This window comes from Bemisia tabaci, chromosome 2 (genome assembly GCF_918797505.1).
Source record: "Bemisia tabaci chromosome 2, PGI_BMITA_v3".
In the NCBI taxonomy this organism is placed as follows: Eukaryota; Metazoa; Arthropoda; class Insecta; order Hemiptera; family Aleyrodidae; genus Bemisia; species Bemisia tabaci.
The window spans coordinates 77728662-77755126 of record NC_092794.1 but is presented as its reverse complement, the minus strand read 5'-3'; the positions used below and the strand labels follow the sequence as shown (position 1 = coordinate 77755126).

At 40.0% G+C, this 26465-nt stretch overlaps 2 protein-coding genes across 5 annotated transcripts in view; both read right to left on the bottom strand.

The window, feature by feature from the left end:
- LOC140223884 (uncharacterized) overlaps nt 1–26465 on the bottom strand; it is a 526084-nt gene that overhangs the window by 219142 nt on the left and 280477 nt on the right. The gene's annotated exons all lie outside the window — the stretch shown is intronic.
- Nucleotides 1–26465, bottom strand: part of LOC109037896 (uncharacterized) — a 65472-nt gene that overhangs the window by 33588 nt on the left and 5419 nt on the right. For 2 of the 4 annotated variants that reach the window (XM_019052750.2, XM_019052752.2), the window contains exons 2-5: nt 24350–24458; nt 21602–21813; nt 20982–21135; nt 18706–18914 (exon numbers count right to left, since the gene is read on the bottom strand). In XM_019052750.2, coding sequence (XP_018908295.2) covers nt 18706–18914; nt 20982–21135; nt 21602–21813; nt 24350–24458 — 684 coding nt within the window. Of the gene's footprint in view, nt 1–18705; nt 18915–20981; nt 21136–21601; nt 21814–24349; nt 24459–26465 lie in introns of those variants that run through there. The other 2 variants (XM_019052751.2, XM_072296340.1) reach the window with 2 other exon arrangements.

Genomic DNA, 26465 nt, shown 5'->3' with positions numbered 1-26465 from the left:
TGCCCTTCAGAGGAGGCTTGCTCCGCACACGTTTTATGGTGTGTGTGAGGACTGAGTTGTTTTTTACTTTTTTCTGAGACCCATACATCATGCATCACGGGAAGAAAGTGTACTAAAATTTAATCTGGAGGATAGATCATTGTGTTAAGTGATTTGAATGGTGGAATCGGCCAACAAGATAATAGCAAGATCGTAAGCCATTTCGGAGAGGATGCAGTAAATGATAAGAGGGTATGTATCGTTGATGTATGCAAGCAAAGAGAGTTGAAGGTGTTCAATGGATTGCACCAACACAAGGATTCCACAGATATATTTTGGTTCAGTCCACTCGTAGTTTAAAGTAAATCATTAATTATGTGATTGGTTCCGAGAGACACAAGAATGAAGACTGAACAAGTCAAAGAGTGAGGAGGTTGTAAGGGGGGGGAGAGCCCTGGTGGCTGGGTAGAGCTGAGGAACAACGCAAAACTTCACAAAACACACTTAAAATTTCTACTTCAAACTTCTAAAACTTCAACTTCAAACTCCTGCTACTTACGCGTAGGGCTGCGGGCCTCTATGAATAAACGTTAGACCCCGGCACGTCGATTGATCAGCTGTTTTATAGCAGCAGACGAGGCGACCCATGGCCAAGACCGAATATCGGGCCCAATATTCGGCCCGAGAAAGCTCGCCGCGCACCGCTACTCAAAACAAATCAAGCAAGAACGTGCCGGAACAGAGGTCGCAAACTCTACGCGCGAAGCCCAAGTTTGACCAAAATGGGCCCGTGCATGAGATGTACGGCCCCGTTTCAGAGGTCTTTCTTGAAACGATGATCATTACTTCCTCAGGGTGGAAATAGCTTTAACCGTTTACATGTAGATAGGTAGAACAGATTACTTTGATGGCTATACAGGGTTTATCAGTCATGAGTACTCTGAGCAAGGTAACTATACATACAAATTTTGAGAGGGAAAATCGAGGATGAGTGGCATGAGTAAAATGCGGAGAAGTAAGAAGGTTTCGGAGCAGGTACGTCAAAAATTGATCACTCATTCACCATCATCCAGAGAATCGAGAAAGAAGATGGGGACAGGCCAAAAATGATGGAATTAAACCTAAAGGTCTTGGATCTCCAGAAAGGTTACGACAGCTTCCTATTGTTGAAACTTTGAAAGGCCTTGATCATAAGCGGTTTTATTGAGGGGCGACTGGTAAAAGCTACTAAATAATTTTATGATGGGGACTTTTTTGGGGTTAAGTCCCATGGAGAGGTATAATTGGGGTTTTTAAGTACTATGTGACTTTAACAAGGGTGTTGTTTGTCGCTACCTTATTGAAGGTGTACCTTGGACAAGGTATAAAAGAATGTGGGAGGTGTTGTTCAGAGATGGGCGTTCAGCTACGAAATGGTGCCAGCCGGCTTTGAAGCGCCTCACGAGAGGCTATGCCGTACAGCGTTGGTTCACAGCATCAGCATCAATGCTGTATGCCTGCCCAGGTAGTGGCCCTGCGGGCTTACGGCTCCGGACCTAATGCGCGCAACCCACCGGCAGCGCCGGCCTCCAGCACCAAGCCTCATGCTGACGTGCCGCCCAGGCCAGCGCAGTGTCTCGCTCTAATGCTAAGTTTTGATGCTACGAAAGTGACTAAGAGGCACTTCATCTCCTGATGCTAGGAACTCGGCTCTCGGTCTGATGCGGCATCGCTCTCTCAGCCTATAACCTGCAGACCTTTCCCAGAAGACCGCCGGGATATGCAATCCTTGGACACAGCGATGAATCCGCGGAGCACACATTTGTCTTCGCTTCCACTCGGAGCGGCGGCCCACGCCTCTTTCTTAGAGAGATCTCTCTTTTTCTCCTCTGTATCCTGTTGAAATTGAAAGTCAATCTTCGATTCCAAGAGCTGCTCGGCCCTGAGCACTAGCTTCTGACCTCTGTGCATGAGAGAATTACGTTTATCAGAGATATGACGTACCACAGATGCATCAAAAACCTGGCGTAGTGCCCTTCTCCAAACTAGTACTACCAACAACCAAAGTCAACTATGTTCATTTTTGCATCTCCCCTCTCAAAACTCACGAAATCACGATCTCCTGGATAATCCCACTCAACAAGTTATACATCAAATTTATTTTAAGCAGTTGATTTACAGGATGAAGTAACTTTTTCTGTGATTTCCGTGCTCATGGATCGGAGGAGCTGCAATTAATCAGCGATTTCTTAAGCTTTGTGAGGAAGTATTACCCGTGTTACATACAGCATACTTTCAATCAGCACTTAGTCTGGACTCTGGAATAATTAATGCGATGATTGTTGTCAATTTCCTTCCTTTCAGCTTACTTAAAAGTGTATTTTGCAGTTGAAAAACATAGTATTTTTCTTGCAGTGATATAGCAAAACATTTTTCTCATTTGACGCCTAACCAGAGTTTATAATGTGAGCGACAGCGCAGCATAGTCGATAAGATCATGCAGGCCGTCACCATACTTTTTGAGAACTCTTATTGTTTGTACAATTAATGGGCTTTATTAATTAAGGTTTAAGATTGTTGCGGAAAAGGACGTCAATAGTTCATCCCAGCATCGGAGGAGTGCATTCGCTCCAAGGTCTGTCAACTCTGTTTCAAGTTATGCGCTGGCACTACATCTGTAAGATCCTATATCCTCCAGAGAGACAGTTTATTCATCAAACTATTCATTCAGAGAACTTAGTTAAATATCTTAACTTAAGGGGGGAAATTATCTGAATTCAATATAGTCTGGAGGCGTTCATATACATTTTCTCATTTTTGCATTGAAAATTGCTTGAAAAGTGACTAACGCAGATGAATTTTCTGACTTCTATTGAAATACTGACTGATGTTAGGAAAATTATCGCTTATAATTATTAGAAAATTTTTCAATTATACCGATCTATATTATTGACAATGCGTTTCTTCTCCTGAAGAGAATTCAGAGAGTTATTTGGCGGGAGGCTGAACTCCACCTAATATGTCATAGATAGAAGGAGTCTGGCTTGTGAGCTCAAGAATAGGGATTGGTGGGATCAGGAAGAATGAAGAATTAGGGATAAGTGCTTTGGTCGCTGAGCCTTAAGGACACCTTAGAGGATATATTTCCTGAAAAGAAGAGGAAACTCTGTGTTCCCATCCAATGCTCCCTCTTTTTTTAGATTCCTTCAAGATTTCCAATAACATAGAATGGTGCTTGTAATTTAATGAAACTTAAGAAATTCTGTTGTAATTAATAGGGATAATTTTGACGACTTTCAGTTTATGAAAAAGAAGTCTGAAGATCTTTTTGCGCTATTCACAATAATTGAAAGATACCGTAAAAGCAATTTTTGATGCAATAAAGGGAAAATTTCCATGAGCACCTAACGACTTGGTGATAAAAAAATTTTCTAAGGAAGCAAGAAAAAATGGATATGTAAATAAAACAAGCTTCTGATTTTTAGACATCACCTTCAGCCAGGATCTATTAAAAGAATTTCTCCCCTCTTGACTGAAAGGTTTCGAATCAAAATTAGCCTCTTCAAGGCCTTGCCTCCACGGGACGTTTCATGGGATTTGCCCCAAGTTTGAATCATAGGAATGAATCTTCTGAGCTTTCTCCCTGTTGAACAAAACAAGAAAATTTCTTCTTCCTCTTTCTGAGTCGCTCATAGGACTCCACAAGGACTCTACTTAATACTGTGATTAGTATTGATTAACTCGATATTTTCCCTAACTTCGAAAGTGAGATGTTTCCCTGAGACAAATCCCATGAAATGTCCCGTGGAGACAACCCGTCCGGCAACGGCCAAAAATAACATTGCCACAACGTTGCTGCAACATTATTTTTGGCAGTTACATTGTGACAACATTTCTGCATCTACTTCAGGCGACCACTTGCCGGGCGGGAAAGCCTTAAAGGGGGTACTATATGGGCAAAACGTTAGGGAATAAAATAAAGCAGTGCATCAGAAGTATCATACCCACGTGTGACCAAGTATTCCAAGCCGTACGGTGTACCCAGAGTTTTTTATCCTCAACCCGTATTCAATACGATTTTTCGCATCCGCACAAGGTTCATGATCGAGGAGCGAACTAAGCGCTAATTGGTTTGCAATACACTTATGAATAGCCATTCCCTCGGCTTTGGGTTTTCCCTCAAAAACTCTGAGCGATCACTGTGGCTATGCGCTCAGGTACACCGATTCCGAACTTATTACCTGGCCTTTTTGTATTCAATACTTGATTTGATACCAAATGCCCCGGCTTTTGAATCAGTTCATCTGAACTGAATTCAAACAGAGGCGGCCGCTTTTAACTCAAGTCGACGCCTTGGTGATACCTCCACTACGGCACACTTTAGTCTCAATAGAGAATTTGCAAGGGTCTGAAATTTGATGAAATTCGTGTCTAGATGGAATAAACCGATTGAACTGAACAAGAAGATACCCTTGATTCATTGCGGCTTCCTACTCAGGTGTTAATACATTTAACACACGTTTATCTCATAATTTTGTTCTCCTGAATCCGAATTTGAACTTAGATTTTTTCTAACAAATCATCTCTGGAAGGTAGAACCATTTTTTCACTAAAATAAAAATTGGCCTCCGGCCAATTTATGCGCGGCGCTTCGCGCCGCGTACCGGCGCTACGCGCCGGCATTTGGGGGGCTTCGCCCCCCCCCATCCGCTTAGCGGATTGGTGCGGGGACCGCACGGGACTTTCTCGCTCGAGCCGGCGCTTCGCGCCGGCATAGACACTTTTACTGGAATATTTAGAAAAATACTGCCAATTTTACAAAATCATAAAGTTTGATTGGAATTTTGATCACAGGATAATAGTTATGAAATTTTTATTCAAACCACTGAACTTTATTGTAAATGTCTTCGCGATATGTGATGAATTCATATATTCGGACTCGACTTGTTGATTTTATGAGGCATCTTCAATTAAATATGTAATTGATTAACAAAGTCTCCTGTCAAAGATGGCGATCCGTAAAAATCTTAGCTTTTCTACGATTCATTAGGATCCATTAGATTCATTGACATCATACTTCAGATACGATTTTATATTATAATCTCTCCTTAAGCACGGTCAAAAGCCATCAAATATCTACTTGAATGGGTAGAATGACTATTCGATGTTCAAATAGTCTTAAAACTAAACGGTTTTCGCTTAGCATCTCCCAAATTTTAAATTTGGCGGGCGAATCTACCTGCTGGAAGGTTCACCACACGCCCGCCAGGAGCGCCATCTCCTTACCGCGTATCCCTGTAATTCAAAGCGAAAACAATAGAGAGCGCTGAGAGCGCCATCTCCTTGCTGCTGTCGACAAACGTCAACATACCTCGTATTCTAACAATTTATAACCTCCTTTATTAAGTAACAAGCATTAAATCAGTCATATTTGTGCCGTATTATTATATTATATTTGTGCTCAGTACCTCGTAAAAAGGAACCGCGAAAGATGGAATCTGCCGGGATTCTAAATTCATCAACAACAAACATATTAGTATTTAATAAAGATGTGTCAGTTCTTGCGTCAGCTTGATGACTCATAGTAACTATATATTGTACATTGTAAGTACCTACCTAATTAGTTGTCTAATTTTGCTTGGTGTATACCTACGGAGTAATTTTGGAAATAGTATATGATGCATTATATAATGCATTTGAATTCCTAGGTTTCACCTGACTCTAAGCGTTTGCTGCTATTATCTAGAAGCGTTCCGACTCATTTATCAGAGAATTGAGCGTTTCCTATCGGCCCCTCTGCAATTATGAGATTAGTCCAAGAATCCTTTAGGAACTTAAATTAATGACTCAGGTGGTGCTTTTGAGCCAACTTTCAAAGAATTAAAGGCATTTTTTCAAAATCTACAGTCCATGAGCTCTCCGTGTGACCGAAGTGCTCTCCTCGCTATATGATGCGTAACCCTTCAATTTTTAGTTTAGTCCAAAGACCTCATAGGAACTTACATTATTGAACCAGGTGGTGCTCTTATGCCAACTTTCGAAGAAATGAAAGGCATTTTTTTCAAATTTACAGTCTTTGAAAATGAGTTGTTTGTGTGATGTCGCGGAGCAAAGTGCCCTACTTTTGGGCCTCGTAATCCCTTGAATTTTGAGTTTAGTCCAAAGATCTTTTAGGAACTTAAATTAATGACCCAGGTGATGTGCTTGATGCCCACTTTTAAAGAATTAAAGGCATTTTTCAAAATTTACGGTCCCTCAAAATGAGCTTTCCGTGTGATTTTGCTGAAAATGGACCTTTAACCCAATTTGACCCTAGCCCCCCCAAATTTTAGCGTACCCCAAAATCGTTGGACGTGCATAAGGAGACCATAAATATGGTGTTCTGTGAGAATTTTGAATGAAATCGAACAGATAGATTCTGAGATATCGCTGTAGACAGATTTGGGGGACGTCGGACGGACGGACACACATTTTTTCAAGTATGGTTATTTTGACTCCTGGGACCTTAAAACGTCTAGAAATGATGAAATTTCAACTTTTTTTTTTTTTTTTTTCTTGGAGGATGACAATACTTCCTCTCTACCCTAGGGGAGCGAGAAAGTAAAAATGGGTCATTCCACGTCAACTGTGTCAGGCTCGGAACCCGACCCCCTCCAATTTGCCTGAAAATTGGTATACGGGGTCTTTACATCATTATAAGAAACTAATTTGAAGGGTTTTCCCATCTGATCTGATATCGACCCCCAAAGATGGGGTGAATTTTAGCGATATTCAAAAACGCCCGTTTTAGCGATTCTCATTTTCTCGACCTCCCTCTCTTTGACTCTCCATAGCGAGACTCTGTATCAATGCATCATACTTTGTAAGAATGTTTCTAGACCAATTTTTCATGTACATTCTAAGTATGCCATCGAAATTAAGCTAAAAATTATTCTAATGGCCGTAATTTAGGGTTTTTTAAAATTTACGATTTTTTCGCCATTCAATGTTCAAACTGAATTCTCTAAAAAACTGTCTCTCAGATGTTCGATTTTTTTTTTACTTCAAGCTTAGGATATATACTTTTGGTTGATATACTTTTTTCAATGGAACTCTGACGGTTAAGGGCCTAAACAAATTCAAATAGGCCCAAAAAGGTCAAAAATGGTAAAAAAAGACGAATTTTTACATGTTAATCCAAATCTTTCGATAGGAAACTCTTCAATTATCGATATTTTTTCCCTTTTTACCCTCTAATATGTATGAAATCAGACTAGCAACGCTTCCCATACATTCACCAATCGATCAACGGCCTGAGGGAAACCGGAAACCGACCAAAAATCCTCGAAATTTACCCAAAAAGGCGATTTTTCACATCGTAACCTATGCATTCCATGGATTGTAACTGCCATTTCCAATTTTCTCTATCTATTTCAACCTTAAGGTATATACTTACGAGTAATAAACACTTACTAACGTGCATCGATGGGGCACGGATCTAAGCGGAAATTAAAACCGGCCGGAAATGCTCGAAAATGACGGCGAAAAACGATTTATTACACAGGAACCGATGCATCTCCTGAATAGTCACTGAAATTTTAATTTTTTCGCTTTACTTAAACCTTCTGGTGTAATCTTTCGAGTACTTACCACTAATAAAAGTGCATCGATGTGTTACGGAGCTAAACGGAAATGGAAACCGGCCGGAAATGCTCCAAAAAAGGCGGGTTTTCCCACGGTAATCCGAGCATCTCATGAATAGTCACTGCAATTTTCATTTTTTTTTCTCTTCTTCGAACTCAAGGTGTACTTTTGAAAAGCTTACATTACACATTATCCATTTATTGGTAAAATGTCGAAAAAAACCGAATTAGAAATAAAGTGAAAATTCAAAAAAAAAAAAAAGAAAGGCCAAAAATGACGTTGAATAAGTGGAGTTGATTTGAAGCGATGATATGATTTAAAAGAGCCGATGCTTGCATCATAAAAATCGCCGATTATAAACTTGACGGTGGAAAAATATGATGCACTTCATCGATCCTTTGGAGGACCTTTCTAAAGGTAGAGGCAGCCTGACACTCCTTTCAAAAATATTAGAAGCCAAGATAACTAGCTAAGAATTACACCCCTACGGCTTCTGAATAGAGGCGATGAAGAACGGCCAGCCCTAACTTTTTTTTTTTTTTTCTGACGTGAAGGAGGTTGAGGGGAATCCGTTGGACGATGTCCAATTAGGGACCAAGTGTGTTTTAGACTTCGACTTGACTGAGAATTCCAGCGATAGTTACAATAAAATAAGGAAGATAGTTCGAGTAAGAAATGGAGGTTTGACTTGGACCTGAATTACGGGCAGGAAGAAAATATCGTTCATTAAGATTGACGATAAATATTACAAAAAAGTAAAAGCTAAAATTTGAAGAAGGGTGAGACATCACACTGCCTTTCCATACACCCTTATAATTTATTTGCTGGAAAACTCAGAATCCCGAATTTGAAGAGCGGATTTAAACCAAAGAAAAAGCGACGATACAAATGAAGTAGAGCAAAAAACAAAACTATCATTAATATAAACTTCGAAGGATTCAGACTTTCAGCGATTCTACCTTTTTCTACTTTTTCACTCGAGAGGTTACCAGATTGTGCGATAAATGTGAAAATTTTACATGGATTTGAATTGGGAAAAGTGTTAAAAAAACAACTTATCTGGCAACAGTAGAGTCCCGGGGGGGGGGGGGGGGACGAGAGGCTGCCTTCCTTGGAAAACCCATGATTTAGCCGGAAATGTCATTAAAACAATTGATTACGTTTGAAGTATCAATTGTATACTAGGGGAAAGCTATTTTAAAATAATAATTGTAAATGGACACAGATGCTACAGAGAGGGAAAAAGGGAGGGGAAAGGAAATGAAATGAGTATATCATAATACTAATATGCAATCAGAGAGAATAAAACAAAAACATCAGAGAAATTTATATGCGATGAAAGTAAAAGAAAAAAACACGAGTGGGCTCATTGCGATTCCGAATTCGAACTATACTATCGTTGAGCAGTTTTTAGACCCCTACGCCACCGATAATCTTCTTAAGAGGTAAAGATGAACTTTTGCTACTTCAGAAAGTCAAATCGCTAATGAGATCCATGGATTGTCTTTTACCGCTACCCGATGGGATGACGTTCCAGTCAAATGCGCTTTTGAAGAGATGATCGAACCCCATCATCGCTCCATCTCCACACATCTATTCATGTGCAAATGTTGGCACACTCCGGCAACAAGGTTCTATGATGAAATCATTTTTGCCTCCAGAGTCTCCAAAATGTATACATCTTAGTGATCAAATGTCCAATCAGTCTTGTTTGATAAGCGGTCGCGAGCACAAGCCTCTTTCCGTCGTCGCTCCGCTATCAAGATTTAACTCGTCTTGCTTTTTCAGTAAGGCCAAGTGTATAGTTATAATGTATATAAACTTTTTGTTCGATTTCGTGTATATAGTATAGTGTAAATTTGAACAAAGAAATTATTATTTGTAATCATTCAGTACCAGCCAAAATCTGTACAAAATGTGTACATAAACTTGACTCTGATTTCCTGTGTACATAATCAAAAGTGGAAGAACTGTATATCTTGTGCGAACTTACCGTGGTCACCTGTGACGTCTCCCAGACCTAGTGTCATAGGTCCCCTAGAATCAACTCCCAATGTAGTTCCCACCTCGACAACTACAAGTAAACACTCTCAAAAATCGCTGACCGACATGGATTGGCAGCTTGTTGGGAATAAAAGGAAGAAGAACGGTTCAATTCCTTCCTCATCTTCTAAATCTTCAACCAAAAAACCTAAGATTTTGGTTAAGAAACCCAATGCTTCTGGCCCTAAAACCAAAGCGCCCCCGCCCTTCAAGAAATCCCTTTTTGCTGCAGAGATTCTGGCAGAGGACACGGCAGCAAAAAACCAGGAGGAAAGGAATCTCACCCCTCCACCAATCTTCATCTACGAAGTAGGCGAACCTGTGGTGTTCCAACAAGTAGTCCTTAACCCCATTTCGGAAGATTTTTTAGTTAAAGTTAAAAATAAATCTCAAATAAAAGTTATCTCTCCTGATATTGTTGTATATGTACAATCAATTAAAAGATAGTTTAAAAGCGAATAAAGTCAAATATCATACTTATCAAATTAAGGAAGAAAGAGCATTTAAAGTCATTATTAGAGGTTTACCCATAGACTATCCTATTGAAGACATTAAAAATAGTTTAGAATGTGTAAATAATTTAGAAGTAGATTCTATCTTTAGACTTAAGAGTTTTAAAACAGGCAATTTTATCCCTTTAGTTCAAGTTAATTTTAGTCCTATCTCAGATAAGAACAAAAAGACCGAAATTTTCAAGATTAAAATCATAGACCAGCTAATTGTTAAATTAGAACCTGTACGACCAAAAAAGACATTATCCCAGTGTAAGAAATGTATGTGCTTTGCACATACTCATAGATACTGCGAGAAAGATCCGCGATGCTTGAAGTGCGCGGGGCCTCACGATACCTCTGAGTGTACGAAAAGTGTTGAAGTGCCTCCCGCCTGTGCGTTGTGCGGGGAACATCATACGGCCAACTGGAGAGGCTGTAACGTTTATCGTGAGATCCGAAAACGCAAGTTTGAGGATCTTCGAAAAACAAAAGCAGCCGAACCGGTGACCAGTGTGGCAACTCCGTGCACCGCATCGGTTGGGACGCGCTCATATGCTTCGGCCACGAAAGGGGGGTCGGGGGGTAATGCTCCACAGACGGCCTCGCCTGATAAAGCATCTATGAGCGTGGGCCAATTTATAAAAATTATTAATTCCCAAAATGAGATTATTAATAAGCTTCAAAACCAAGTCACAATGTTAGTTAAACAAGTTGAAACTCTCGTCTCTTTAATCCAGGCTAATGAGACAGCCAAACTTTCCAAGAAATGTTATGGTGATCTAGAATTACCTACAAAACACTAACACTCGTCTTCTAGGGTTTATTTTTTAATCCCAACCTCACAATCTAAAACACTGGTTTTTATTGACGTGTACTCTTAGGAGTATTGTCTTTCTTTTTCCAGAGAGTTCCAACTAACTATTTATACGGGGTGTCCCAAAAGTCCCTTCCACCCCCTCTAAAATTTTACCTAATTAATATTTTGAAACGAAACTTTGGGGATGTTCAGCGATCAATGTTAGCTACTTTTGGGGCCCCCCAAAATTTTCGGACCCCCCCGTGGGGAGGGGCTGCGGACCCCAACTTTTTTTTTCAAATGGCAACCCCTATCTTGTGATACCTCATTCGAAAGAGCATAAAAAACTAAGAATTTTGGCGCAGATCAATATCTTAATTTTTGACCGAATTATGATAGGTCAAAGGTCAAATTTGACCTATTTTCAAAAAATCATAACTCCGGTTCAAATTATCGTAATGAAAAAAATGAAACGGGAAAATTTACCAAATTGTAAGTACTTTTAAGTAAAAATAACAGAAATTACTTCGAATTAATTTTAAGGGGGGTTTCGGACCCCCAAATACGCCAATTAAAAGGTCATCCAATTTTCCCGCGAAATAAGCCAATTTCCCCTAGATTTGCCTCCACATTAGTTCAGTAAGGTCAAAATCAGTTCAACATTACGTTGGCAAGTCCTCTTTTGGGAAAAGTTAAAAAAAAAAAAAATTTAAACGGTCAAATTTAATCACCTTAAATTTCGTTTTTTTTAAACTTTTCCCGAAATTTGAGGACTTGCCAACGTAATGTTGAACTGATTTTGACCTTACTGAACTAATGTGGAGGCAAATCTAGGGGAAATTGGCTTATTTCGCGGGAACATTGGATGACCTTTTAATTGGCGTGTTTGGGGGTCCGAAACCCCCCTTAAAATTAGTTCGAAGTAATTTCTGTTATTTTTGCTTAAAATTACTTACAATTTGGTAAATTTTCCCGTTTCATTTTTTTCATTACGATAATTTGAACCGGAGTTATGATTTTTTGAAAATAGGTCAAATTTGACCTTTGACCTATCATAATTCGGTCAAAAATTAAGATATTGATCTGCGCCAAAATTCTTAGTTTTTTATGCTCTTTCGAATGAGGTATCACAAGATAGGGGTTGCCATTTGAAAAAAAAAAAAGTTGGGGTCCGCAGCCCCTCCCCACGGGGGGGCCCGAAAATTTTGGGGGGCCCCAAAAGTAGCTAACAGTGATCGATGAACATCCCCAAAGTTTCGTTTTAAAATATTAATTAGGTAAAATTTTAGAGGGGGTGGAAGGGACTTTTGGGACACCCTGTATAATAGGCCACTTGTCATCTTTCTCTTGTCTTCAAATCGCTTAAGTTTATCATTGTCTTTTAATGTTTTTAGAGACTTACGTAATAAGTCTAAAAAAACTAGTTCTAAGGTTTATCAATACTGAGGGGCGCATAAGCTCGTCTTATTGTAAAACTTGTAATTTGAATAATAAACTCCTATATATATATATATAAATGTCCAATCACTGAGAAAAATAGCTCGCGGAGCGAGCCGCATGTCACTCGCGTAGCGAGTGATCGGGGGGTCAAGGGGGCGAAGACCCTTGGCTGGCCGTGACGGAACGACTAGTAAAACCATAAAAACCAGAGTTTCAGAAAAGAAAGAGGAACCTAAGGTCTTGACTTGACCTGACCACATCACTGGAGGCCGTACTTGACCACTGAGCTCAATCAAAAGATAGAGAAGAGGCCGACCCCGGGGGCAGTTACTCTGAGTCACCTTCTCTTTGTTATAGCTCAGGAGAGAAAAGATTAGAGGAACTGAAATATCAATCTACGGAGTGGATTATATCAATCTAATGGAGTGTCAGGCTGCCTCTACCTTAAGAAAGGTCCTCCAAAGGATCGATGAAGTGCATCATATTTTTCCACCGTCAAGTTTATAATCGGCGATTTTTATGATGCAAGCATCGGCTCTTTTAAATCATATCATCGCTTCAAATCAACTCCACTTATTCAACGTCATTTTTGGCCTTTCTTTTTTTTTTTTTTTGAATTTTCACTTTATTTCTAATTCGGTTTTTTTCGACATTTTACCAATAAATGGATAATGTGTAATGTAAGCTTTTCAAAAGTACACCTTGAGTTCGAAGAAGAGAAAAAAAAATGAAAATTGCAGTGACTATTCATGAGATGCTCGGATTACCGTGGGAAAACCCGCCTTTTTTGGAGCATTTCCGACCGGTTTCCATTTCCGTTTAGCTCCGTAACACATCGATGCACTTTTATTAGTGGTAAGTACTTGAAAGACTACACCAGAAGGTTTAAGTAAAGCGAAAAAATTAAAATTTCAGTGACTATTCAGGAGATGCATCGGTTCCCGTGTAATAAATCGTTTTTCGCCGTCATTTTCGAGCATTTCCGGCCGGTTTTAATTTCCGTTTAGATCCATGCCCCATCGATGCACGTTAGTAAGTGTTTATTACTCGTAAGTATATACCTTAAGGTTGAAATAGATAGAGAAAATTGGAAATGGCAGTTACAATCCATGGAATGCATAGGTTACGATGTGAAAAATCGCCTTTTTGGGTAAATTTCGAGGATTTTTGGTCGGTTTCCGGTTTCCGGTTTCCCTCAGGCCGTTGATCGATTGGTGAATGTATGGGAAGCGTTGCTAGTCTGATTTTATACATATTAGAGGGTAAAAAGGGAAAAAATATCGATAATTGAAGAGTTTCCTATCGAAAGATTTGGATTAACATGTAAAAATTCGTCTTTTTTTACCATTTTTGACCTTTTTGGGCCTATTTGAATTTGTTTAGGCCCTTAACCGTCAGAGTTCCATTGAAAAAAGTATATCAACCAAAAGTATATATCCTAAGCTTGAAGTAAAAAAAAAATCGAACATCTGAGAGACAGTTTTTTAGAGAATTCAATTTGAACATTGAAAGGCGAAAAAATCGTAAATTTTAAAAAACCCTAAATTACGGCCATTAGAATAATTTTTAGCTTAATTTCGATGGCATACTTAGAATGTACATGAAAAATTGGTCTAGAAACATTCTTACAAAGTATGATGCATTGATACAGAGTCTCGCTATGGAGAGTCAAAGAGAAGGAGGTCAAGAAAATGAGAATCGCTAAAACGGGCGTTTTTGAATACCGCTAAAATTCACCCCATCTTTGGGGGTCGATATCTCGCGAACGGGGCGTCAGATGGGAAAACCCTTCAAATTAGTTTCTTGTTGTAATAGAATGAGGCCATATCACTTACGTTTCTAGGGCCGCATTCTATTATGCTCTCCAGCTCCTTCAGCCCGAAAGCCATCGCTTTCGGAGCGCAAGCTCGCGCGTGCATTTCAGCGACCTCAGAGTATCTACCTTGGAGCATTGGTCATCGCAATGACATCTTCGGACGTCATCGCTCTTCCGGATGATACCGAGATATATACTCTGAGGGGCCCGCGGCGCGTGGTCGTACCTTCGAGGCAGCGAGTCTAGTGTACCTAGTGATAGCGCTTTGTGGTTCCGATTATACCGATCAGCTTTAGATTATATCAGCTCTACCATTTCGAGTGACGTGTTTGGATCATTTTATCCCCCCCCCCCCTAAAACATTATAATGATGTAAAGACCCCGTATACTAATTTTCAGCCAAATCGGACGGGGTCGGGTTCCGAGCCTGGCACAGTTGACGTCGAATGACCCAAATGTAAGGGATGAAATTTTCTTTTCTTCATGGTTTTGCCAGCTCCAACAGGGTTCATCGCAAATTCTTTTAAGGGCCTTCAGTGACGTCAAATAGCTCAACAAATTTTATGGCAACGATTTCATTGGATGATTTTTTTAAATTAAAATAAATTAATTTCAAAGTTAAAACTGAAGAACAGAAAAATTTCGAAAAATCTCAAGGGCTGGGGTGACAAAAATTTCTTGGAACTCCGCTTTCTTAAGCTTTATTACCCAATTTCTCATGTGTAATTTGTTACTTGATCGATTCGGATAGTTTTCAGGTCCCAGGCTCCCTGGTTTTTCTTCAAAACATTTTGCTACTTGCGTTTCACAGCTGGTATTTCAACAGCTTAAAGCGTAAAAAATGCTTCCTGAAAAAATTTCTTCGAACTTTTTTTGCTGCTTCAATACGTCTTTTTTCAGTGCCTTAGTTTGTTTAAGGGGCTTGGAGGACAAGGCGCGTAAGTGCAGCTTTTGAAAAAAAATGAGACATTAATGATTTCAAGTGAAACTATATGTAGTTTGAATACATATTCTATGAAAAATTCGCTCCTAAATTCCATTTTTTAAGCATCAGAGTCAGTTTTAACTTTCTTTCCGCCCAAAGGATACATGTAATTTCGAAACTTCTAACACGTATTTCTGGAAATAGCAAAAACTGCTCACATGCGCCTTGTCTTCCAAGCCCCCCATTTAAGAGATATCTCACAAATTTGAACACATCTCCGGTTTTCAGTAATTTCCGGAACATTCCGAATTTTTATTTAAGAAAAAAAATCTTATTTTTCCATGAGAGTCTGTGTTTTTTCTTGCTCCTGCTCGATGTGCCACACTTGTTCTTGAGGAGATTGAGAACGCTGACATCTCAATATTCATTCAGTACAGGTGTACTTTTTCCAATTTTTTGTGAGCCCCCTATTAGTTTGAAAAACTAAACCTAAGACCTCAGTAGACATCGGTGCGCTTCAAGTCCCGTTTCAATAGATTGCTATTTGCTCATATTTTTCAACTCTTCAACGCCAACAGCATAAACTGAGCTTTTACAGTTACTATCTCACTTCACGCTTACATTTTTCTATTCATGTCTAAGTAGGGACTTTAATAATCCATGTATCACATTGAAGTGGACAATTGAGGACACCGAGGCTCGTTATCTCATATGAATTTTAACATACCCTGAAGCCCAGGGTATTTTTGCTTCTTTTTTTTCAGCGACAGTGTTAAACTTCCAATCGAACTTTAGGATTTTTCTCAAACTTTGACAAGACTCTGTCTAAATGCCGTGATGATATTTCAATAAGTCACCGTTTCATGCTTGTTACGTATGTCTTCACTCCGTTTGCCATTAAGATACACATGTCTACACAGAAACCCTTGACTATGGTAACATGAAAAAACAAACGTTTTTTCCACCTTTTTTTTCATGTTTGTCATAAAGTCTTCATGGAAAGCAAAAGAAAGTGTCAAATTGAGATATCTGCACCGCTTTTAGTACAAGTTTAAGAAAAATTTTACACATAATCCAAATCTTTGATTAGGAACACTGCATTTTTGCTGATTTAAAAGTCGTGAAAAAGGACTGGGCTACAAGTTGTGTGTGAGTTCATAGAAAATTACGAGCCCCGGTCCTCTCTATTGCCCGCATCAATGCGACCGTGAAAGGTATCATTCAGGCAGTCAAGTTCCCGATTGGGACAGCGCGGTTGCCATCGACAGGTTTTAATCTCGAATTATATAGTTTAAATATTTATCGGGAAATATGCACTGACTCATATGGATGTAAACTTCCTTCAATCCTTGAATGAAATTTTGCCTGCCAAAAAATTGAACACACTGATTTTTATAGTCCATCTAACGAAGCTTGAAACTTTTTATTCGGCATAAAATCCGTAAATGGCAACGCATCAATTTCCGCAGCTAAGGCCGGATCTAGGTTTCATGTAGTGGGTGCAAGCCTAGGTTTTGCCCCCCCCCCCCCACGGCAGGGGGTCTGGAATATGCCTCAGGTCAGGAGAGGGGGGGGGGGGTTCCGGGGCCCCCAGGTAAATTTTGAAAATTAGAGCGTATAAGACGGCCGTTTTCCGCAGTTTTTGACAAAAATTGATCATTTAGAGTATAATTTTCGAGGTCTCAAAGAGCGGTGTTGATGCTTGTAAGAATACTTGAAGTGTGATTTCTCAATACTTTTTTGATGTGTACTTTTTAATAAGCGCTGACAGATACGTACTTACACTTTGCATTTTATAACTGGTATGAATATTGACAGGGGCGTAGCTAGGAAATTTCTCTGGGAAGGGCCATGGGACCACCTTTCGTGGTGAGGAGAGCGGGGGGAGGGGGTGAGGAATGGAGGATCCCGTTATTCTGGGGGGGCCACGAGATTTCTGGGGGGGCCCACTCGTTTCACAAGTGTTTTCACAAGTTTAGATTGAAACTCCAGTGAATGACGGAGGTGAGTATAATTTTTGTGATTTTGAGAAAGAGGAGTTAAATGTTGACAAATGAGGTCTTATCAGTGGTGCCCCCCCCTCCCACAATGTGGGGCAACTTTACTCATTCAGCGGGGGACTGGAGGGCCTCCCTGGAAAGAAATTTTATGATCTTAATAACACAATTCTAGGCACTTTAGGTGTCTAATATAGACTCTATTTTTTCACCCTGTTTTAAGGATACAATGTACACAGCCTAAAATGAGAAACTTTAGAATCATATGATATTAAAGGTAATGATAGATTTTTCTTGAGAGAAGGGAGGACAATTTTTGTCCCACAGGGAGACATTTTCTTGTGGGGGAGGAGGAAATTTAACTGGGGGGGGGGGAGGATTCTCTTAGAGAGTAGGAAACATTTCGGGGAGAAGAGAATATTTCCTCTCGTTCAGGCAAACCATACCGGGAAAAGTTACGAACAATCGACAAAATCGCACTATGATGTGGTCACTTTGAAGGGGGGAGAGGGGGATTTGGTGAGGTAAATGTTGTTATTTTTCTCAAAAAGGACGTTTAAAAGTGTGTTTTTTAAGAAACTTTCAAAGCCATAGCAATATCTTAAAGGTACAGAAAAAAAAACACACCAAGCGGGGAGATTGTTGTGAAAAAATTGGCAAAATCGCAGAGAAAAGGGCTTTTTTAAATGGGCCACGCAAATTGGGTTACTTTTCTCGAAAACGGCTCTAAAAAGTGTGTTACTTTCAAAAGTTTTAAAGCCGTAGCAACATTTTACAGGGGAGAAAAAATTCGCGAAATGACAGAAAAACGCGCTTTTGCGCGCCACGCTCGGAACTTTAGGCTCTATGAGGAGCGTCTTAAAATTGTTTCCCCAATTATTATTTTTTTCCTGTTATTTCCTCTTCAATTGGAACCATTTGCCGGGTTCGGCACTTCAAAGTTCCGAAAAGTCAAAAATAATGTCCACCCTACCCTTCATCCCTTCTTGAAGAGCTCAAATACCCGGTCCGAAATTCGTTTGCCGTTGAAAAATGTATCTTTTATCGCGAACATTTAGTTCAAGGGCGAAATTATGATAAAAACGCACTTAAATTCCGCCCAATCACCTTTATTTTAAGCTGATGTACAGCATTTTGCAGCATATTGCAGTGGGTCTCATGTAAATGTCGTGCATCAGCTGAAAATTAGGATAATTCATCCTCCTCTGAATTATGCTGTTTGCCTTGAGAGCTGAAAGGCGGGCATCGCAAGTGAGGCAGCATCATGTGACGATGCCGGGTATTGGCATCACTATCTAAGCTGGCTCGCAGGAGAATGCAATCCCCCGGCGCACTGTCCGATGCGGCATTAGTGTCCACGCTGGATACCTACCTCGCACGGCGATGCCGCTCCGTGTATGAAGCTGCCTCAAACCTCAGCTCTAAAAGCGTGGTGCTACCCTCTTTACTCAGTGTTTTACTGGTGATGAAGTGGTGATAGCCAAGGTGGACAAGTCTCAGATAGGACTCTTTTGAAGGTTTTCAACTTAGGTCTGGTATCAGGGGAGATTGCAATAGAGTATTCGCATTTGAAAACTACACTAAAAAGAAAAATCACAGGAGCTGAAACTTACACCTGCTCTTAAAAGTCCCCACACATAGTCAATTGCACAAATTGTGCCTGTCCTTCCACAGCCAGCAGAGCAATGAATAAGCACTGGTAGGGTTTCTGATGCTTGGGTGTCTCGAACTAATCGCACCATGTCGAGAAGAGGTTTCACTAAAGGTGGAACTCCATGATCAGGCCATGCACAATAGTGGAACTGACAAACAGTTCTTTCCTCTGAAAAACCAAGACTTGATGAACAAAAGTAGATTCAGTGAATTTATATAAATTAGTCCTATCACTTTATTACTGAAAATAATCAAGATGAAACTTTCTCTGAAGTTTTACTTGACTTAATGAAACTAAGTTTAAACTTGATTTTGGTCTCATTCAAGCCTGATGACCTGGAACGATACTTAACGATACTCGGCATTGATACTCCACGATATCGATACCATGCAGTATCGATGCCAAGACCCCAGTATCGACGGTATCGATACTTAATCTGATTTGGCCATGAAGAAGGCCTCTTTTTCTTTTTTAAAAAAATCTCTCCCCGCTATTTCACCTTCATGATGCACTGTGACAAACGACGGAGTAATCAAGTTTCTCAAGATGATTATACTTCAATAAAAATGGTAAAAGCTCAGTTCGATAACTGTAGTTAAGGGCTCAAAATAGTTGACTAAGGACGCAAACAGGGCTTTTTCGAGAGAGGCGTAAATCTGGCGGAATTTAACGGCCGACAGACATATGCACACTCAGAATCACGGCATAATTCAGAAATAGTATCGATGGTATCGATACCTCAAAAGTATCGATACTTCAGCTCGATGATCGATACCGGTATCGATGCTTAGAGTCGATACCAGTATCGATACCGAGTATCGATACTTCCCTGAGTATCGACATCCCTAGCTGGTGCATAGCCGGATTATCACACGTTGACATAGTCGTTGGTAATTTGCTGATTAGTGCGTGCTTTACTGCTGTGATCGTCGGATTTCGTTTTTCCTAAAAAAGAAGACGTTAAGGAGAGAGGGGTGGGAAGAGTTTGTGAAAAGATCATCACAGGGGACGCGTCTTGGGTTTGCGGGTACGACCCTGAGACAAAAGTGCAATCGTCAGTTTGGATCGCACCTGGGAGACCTTACCCGTAGAAAGCTCGGAAGAGTTGCAGCAATATGAAGACAATGTTCTTCGATCATGAAGGTGTCTTCCATCATGAATACGCTCCCCAAAACTCTACTATCAGTAAAGAGAGCTACCAAGAAACTTTACATAGCTTATGGGGCCTTGGGGAGCGTATTCATGATGGACAATACCTTTATGATCGAAGAAGACAGTCAACATTGTCTTCATATTGCTGCGACTTTCCGAGCTTTCTACGGGCGAGGTCTCCCAGGTGCGATCCAAACTGACGATTGCACTTTTGTCTCAGGGTCGTACCCGTAGACCCAAGACGCGTCCCCTGTGATGATCTTTTCACAAACTCTGCCCACCCCTCTCTCCTTAACTTTTTCTTTTTTAGGAAAAACGAAATCCGACGATCACAGCAGTATAGCACGCACTAATCAGCAAATTACCAACGACTGTGTCAACGTGTGATAATCTGGCTGTGCACCAGCACCCAGGAGAGTTCCTGCAAAGATAATCCCAGGCCCCAACCTTTTATTAACCGTTGATGGCGAGATAATCAACAAGGTTGGATACTTTCCGGACAGACCTCGTACTGTCATACTTTATTACTGAATGCTACTATTTTAATGATATTGTTAATATTTCAGAGACAAAAAATTCCTGATCATATGACATGTTAGGAAGTATTTGCTGTTGACAGCTTTTTGCATTTTATGTATCTTGTTTTGAGACCCTGAGCTCATCTAGTGCATTATTCAGCTGTTTGGAGGTAATACCCGTGGAGGAGATTATGGTTGGCACTTTTAAAAATGTATTCATCTTTCACAAATCATTCACCTAATTTGCTGGATCTGTATGCTTCACTACCTTTTCTTGTCAGGTTTTTTGGATGTTATTATCACTGAGAATCACGATATCAATTAGATACACTACTCTTTTCTTGTCTGTCAACTAATGTTAAAACTGGCCGACTTGGATGTTCTTTTTGTCAGTAGTAATCCTCAGTCATTTGGCTGTGATTCTAATGTGCTACAGACTAATTCAATCGGATCATTCACTCAAGACATACTGAAAAAGCAAAATGAATAATAAGTCTCACATAAAAAGCACCTTAAGGCAGCAAATATTATAGGGATCGCACAAAAGATTAAATGATTTTTATACCATGTTGAGACTGTGGATTTGTATACGTAAGCTTCATGGTCCGGACAGAGAAATCATGGCAAATAGTGCTTGCTTTCAAAAGCTTAATTGTCACCATTCCATACTGCTTCTCTTCAGAGTCATTTTCAACCCAGTAGTTTTCACATTTGTGCTGCTTTGACAAAAAGAAAAAGTCGAGGTTGAGTGGTTTTGTATCACAGAATATTAGTGAATAAAAAAAGCTTGTATTTTAAGAGGTATACAGGGTGGTACCTCTGTCTAAGAAAGATTAACAACTTTAAAAAGTAACATTTAAAAAACCGGAAAAGAAAAAAGAAGAGATGAAAAGAAACAGTAAGCGTACAGATAGTTCTAAATCTTTGATGACCACACAATTCGGGGGGGGGGGGGGGGGAACAAGAGCAATCTTAAGAAAGTACAATAGAGAGTTTGAAATTTGAGATGATACCTGTGTTCAAAATGCCACACCAAGAAAAAATGAGGAGAAAAATGCTTTTACATATGATCTTAAATTTAACAAAGTTTGAATAGAGTGGAGTAATAAAGGATTGAATAATTCTGGAGCTTTTGTTCTTGAATAATAACAATGCTCCTTCCAAATGTTACTGAAAGGGTGATACCTTGCCAGATTCCTCTTCATTGCAAGCCATTATGATAACTTGAACCTCACACTGAACAACCATGCGCCAAAAGTCATTGACAGTGTTCGGCAGAGGCCCTTGAGAGGCAATGTAGGCCATAGAGCCACTAGCACCCTTAATATAGTTAGCATTGATGTAATCACTTCCAGGAATGCCGGCATATTCAGATAAAATGACGCGGGTAATGTTGACTGAAACAAAAGTTGAAACACTTTCCTGAACAACCAATGTTTAAATGTTAAAAACTTTGACTTTAAATTGCAAGAAAGTTTTTGTCTTCTTATTCTTTCCTTACAGAGGATATGAAGGTGTGTATAAATGCTTCATTTTGGAATTCATTTATTATCTTAAAGAAAATATATAAACAACAATAAGTATTTTGTTGGCTCTGTTAAGGTAAAGCCAAAATTCTGTTTTGATGTCACTATAAACTAAGGGTAATATGTTTAGGCTGCATAACAGTCTCACAGTAAGTCTCTACACTTAATTAAGTGTCGATGGGTAGGTCTCGAAAAGTTCACTGGTAACATTGTAAAAAAAAAACTAACTTTGGTATATAAAAAAAACCGACGCTACACTTCGCTCAGTTCCGGTTTTTGGTGGGTGGGAGCAAAGCCCCCCCCCTCCCCAAGACGCCCGCTTTGCGCGCATCTTTTCAGTTGTTTCTTCCTTTCTTTAAGTTACTTGCGCATCCACCGCGGGGAGGCAAGTGTATTTCCCAAATTGGGAGCAGGAGTCTTGGAATTTACCGGTTTTTTAGATTTTTTACAGCGATTTTTTTTCGAATTTTGAAAATAGTTGTCAAATGGGTGAGATTTTGTTCAAAGACAGATCTCTTACCCTGACCCACTGTGTGACGAAAATTTTTTCCAAAATCTTCCTTCCCCTGACCCACTGTACACGAACAGTTTTTCCAAAAACTGTTTCCCCCTGGGCCACTGTGCGGCTCCCCGCATGCCGCGCAGCCGCCTCGCCTTAAAATTTCAAAGCTCGCCGTTTTTAAATGGCTAAGCCGGTTTTACTTAAATTCAATACCAAATCAGTTCAAGGGAAAAACTAAAACCCATAAAAATTTCAGCTCAATATATTCATTTTAATTCGAGTTATCGAGTGGACAAGATTTTTACCTCCCCCCATTTTTGAGCCCCAGCTTTCAAAATCTATTACCTCAAACATCAATTTTTTTTGGCAGAATAGTAGCTCTAATAAGTCTCTACAAAATACAAAAAAATGGGCCTGTTGCAAACTTTTGCTAGAGCAAAAATATGAGTTGTTTCTTATAGATAATGCCTCAAAAATCACGATGAGCGCATCGGCAAAGTCTGAAATGCACTCATAACTTCACAATCTGCGTAAGAAATTTGCGTTTTTTTAAGCTTCCCGCTTCAAAAACGATACTACGGCATAGGTGAACATTTTGTTAGAGGAGTCGCTCCATCGTCGGCGATATTCATCATGGCCGACGCTTGCACTCAGTTCCGCGCGTAATTCAAGGAGAGTTCAAGGTCAATCAATTCGGGCGTGGAAAATATGAACGTTAACACACCGATTGATATCTGGTCTAATCCAGTTCAGGTGTTATCTCGTCCCATCAAACGTGTTTTGGCGGATTGGCGTCGGCTATGGTGATTATTGCCGACGATGGAACGACTCCTCTTACAAAATGTTCACCTGTGCCATAGTATCGTTTTTGAAGCGGGAAGCTCAAAAAACCGCAAATTTCTTACGCAGATTGTGAAGTTGTGAGTGCATTTCAGAGTTTGCCGATGCGCTCATCGTGATTTTTGAGGCATTATCTATAAGAAACAACTCTTAGTTTTGCTCTAGCAAAAGTTTGCAACAGGCCCATTGGTCAAAATATCTTGCAATTTAAGAAAAATATAACAGCTCAAAAATCGAAAAATCTTAAAAAGGCGGAAATTAATACAAATACAATACATACATACATACAAACAAACATATACGTACAAGTGCATACTGTTGCGCATTAGAGTTCAAAAAATTTAAGTTTGACTCTAATTTTAATTTTTGGAATTTCTTGGCTTTGTTTCCCCCCGAAATGGTATGGATCCAGCACCATTTCTCCACCTTGTTACAAACAAACAAACATATATATATCTTCGGAATAGGGATGTTGAATATTTCAATAATCGGATATTCGATACATTGTCACCGAGATAATCGCATCACAATTGAATGTTGGTGGAAGTTTTTGAATAACCGATTAATATTCAAAAAGGTAAAACTGCGGTTTTCTATTACTTTTCCTCCTACAGTTTCATACATAAACAAAAGTTAAAAAAGTTACAAAGTTAAAAAATTCCCCTCTAGACCTACAGACCATTCAATACAGACCTGCATGCCCTAGAGTCTAAGTTACCACCAGAATGTTTAAAAAAAAGTCCATCGTGTAGAAAAACTTTCTCAAAAGTGCGAAAAATAGAGCCCTGTGCAAGCTTTGTTCCACCACCCTGTTATATTTGCGTAGCACCGTTACAAAAAAATCAAAAACTGATGCAATTATTGGAAAGATTTGAATATTCGCTTCAAAGTATTCGAAATTGCAAGATTCATTTTTTCAAATAATCCCAATAATTGCAATCGACAAATTTCGAATATTCGAAAAATTGCATTCGAATTCGATATTCGTCCATCCCTACTTCGGAAAATACACTAAAAACCTGGGAAAGGAGGGAGAGATAAATTCAACTTATTTATACGACTTACACGGAAGGATATCTTTGTAACGGTTCTTCTTCTTGTTCACACTCTTCTCACCTTCAGAACAGCTGTATTCCTCTTCATGTTTCAATGATTCGCTAAATAATTTGAGTTCCTACGGAAAAAAAAGGGGTGGTGAAAATAATAAAATTTTAGAGAAACTCTACTCGTAAAGAAAAGTAATCTAAAGTGATAGTAATGTAACAGGGTATGATGGCTTCAGCTTTTGTTTAACTGTAAGGACTGCTGCTTCCATCACATTGCTTCCTGACACGGTCGAAATGTCAACTAAACATAATACTTTTCTCAGAATATAACAAACCATTCATGAATATTCTATCTAGAATACTCCAAGACCATAAAACTCTGTTCTCCAGTTTATCATGGGGAACCTTCTCTGGAGTATAAGGTCTGCTGATCTGGATTACTTAGATCCATAGAGAAAATACAGAGAGTGGTGGCGAGCGGAGAAGTGTACTTTTCTAGGTCACACCTAAAAATGAAGCCGCCCTTCTGATACGTCAATAGGATCGCAGGAAAGTCTTTGAAAGAGGTTGTTCCAAAAACGCCGATTTTGGCCCCCCCCTGGATTTGGCCCACACTTTGCTCAGATGTTGTACTAAGTGTCCCCGATGCTTGAGCAAAATTTCAGCCCCCTCGGATAATTAGGGGGCAGGGGGGCAAAGTTGCAATTTTTTTAAAACTTTAAAAATCGATATCTCGCGAACGGTTTGAGTGTAAGTGTTGCGGTTTGCGCTAAAAAACGTCAAAAAATATTCTCTACAAGAATATTAATGCTGTTTGCAAGGTTGCGTAATTTATCGCGGCCATAAATCGATTTTTTCGATTTTGAAGGTTCGACTTTTTTTCGTTTTTCGTCTCTCCTCTCTTTGGAATCGTTGCTACGTGAATAAAAACCTATTGAGGTGATTCTCCATGAAATTCTGCATCTACCACACATTGTTTGATCTTGGGGAAACGATTCGTTCGTGAGTTATAGCGATTTTTCTGCGCGTTATCGGTTACGCGCGGGCAGCTTATCGGCGGCGCTCCATCCCGCGCGGGCAAGACAGAGGTTGTTTCACCGCTAGGGCCTTCTATTCATGCTGTAGGCTGTAATTATCGATATTTTCTCCTCCCCCCACCCTTCCCCTGCAATACATATTTGTTTAATACTTCGTTATACGGAGTATCCCTGACCACCCGTAACAGGTCTTTTTCTCGGTTGGTTTAGGTAGTGCGAAGTGGGGGGCCGCGGGATTGAATAGGGAATTGACCCCAAGGAATCCGAATTTCATGGTCCCGATGCCCCCCTAGCCACCCTCGGGGGGTAAAAGGGGGAGGCACAATGTCTCCCGACTTTGGGGATCGTGACCCCCTCTTTACCTCACAAGGGGGCATGGGGGGTTTCGGGACCGTGAAATTCGGATTCCTTGGGGTCAATTCCCTATTTACTCCCGCGGCCCCCCCCCCCCTTCGTACTACCTAAACCGACCGAGAAAAAGACCTGTTACGGGTGGTCTGGGATACCCTGTATAACGAAGTATTAAACAAATATGTACTGCAGGGGAAGGGTGGGGGGAGGAGAAAATATCGATAATTACAGCCTACAGCATGAATATAAGGCCCTAGCGGTGAAACAACCTCTGCCTTGCCCGCGCGGGATGGAGCGCCGCCGATAAGCCGCCCGCGCGTAACCGATAACGCGCAGAAAAATCGCTATAACTCACGAACGAATTGTTTCCCCTACATCAAACAAAGTGTGGTAGATGCAGAATTTTATGGAAAATCACCTCAACAGGTTTTTATTCACGTAGCAACGATTCCAAAGAGAGGAGAGACGAAAAACGAAAAAAAGTCGAACCTTCAAAATCGAAAAAATCGATTTATGGCCGCGATAAATTACGCAACCTTGCAAACAGCATTAATATTCTTGTAGAGAATATTTTTTGACGTTTTTTAGCGCAAACCGCAACACTTACACTCAAACCGTTCGCGAGATATCGATTTTTAAAGTTTTAAAAAAATTTCAACTTTGCCCCCCTACCCCCTCCCCCCTAATTATCCGAGGGGGCTGAAATTTTGTCCTAGCATGAGGGACACTTAGTACAACATCTGAGCA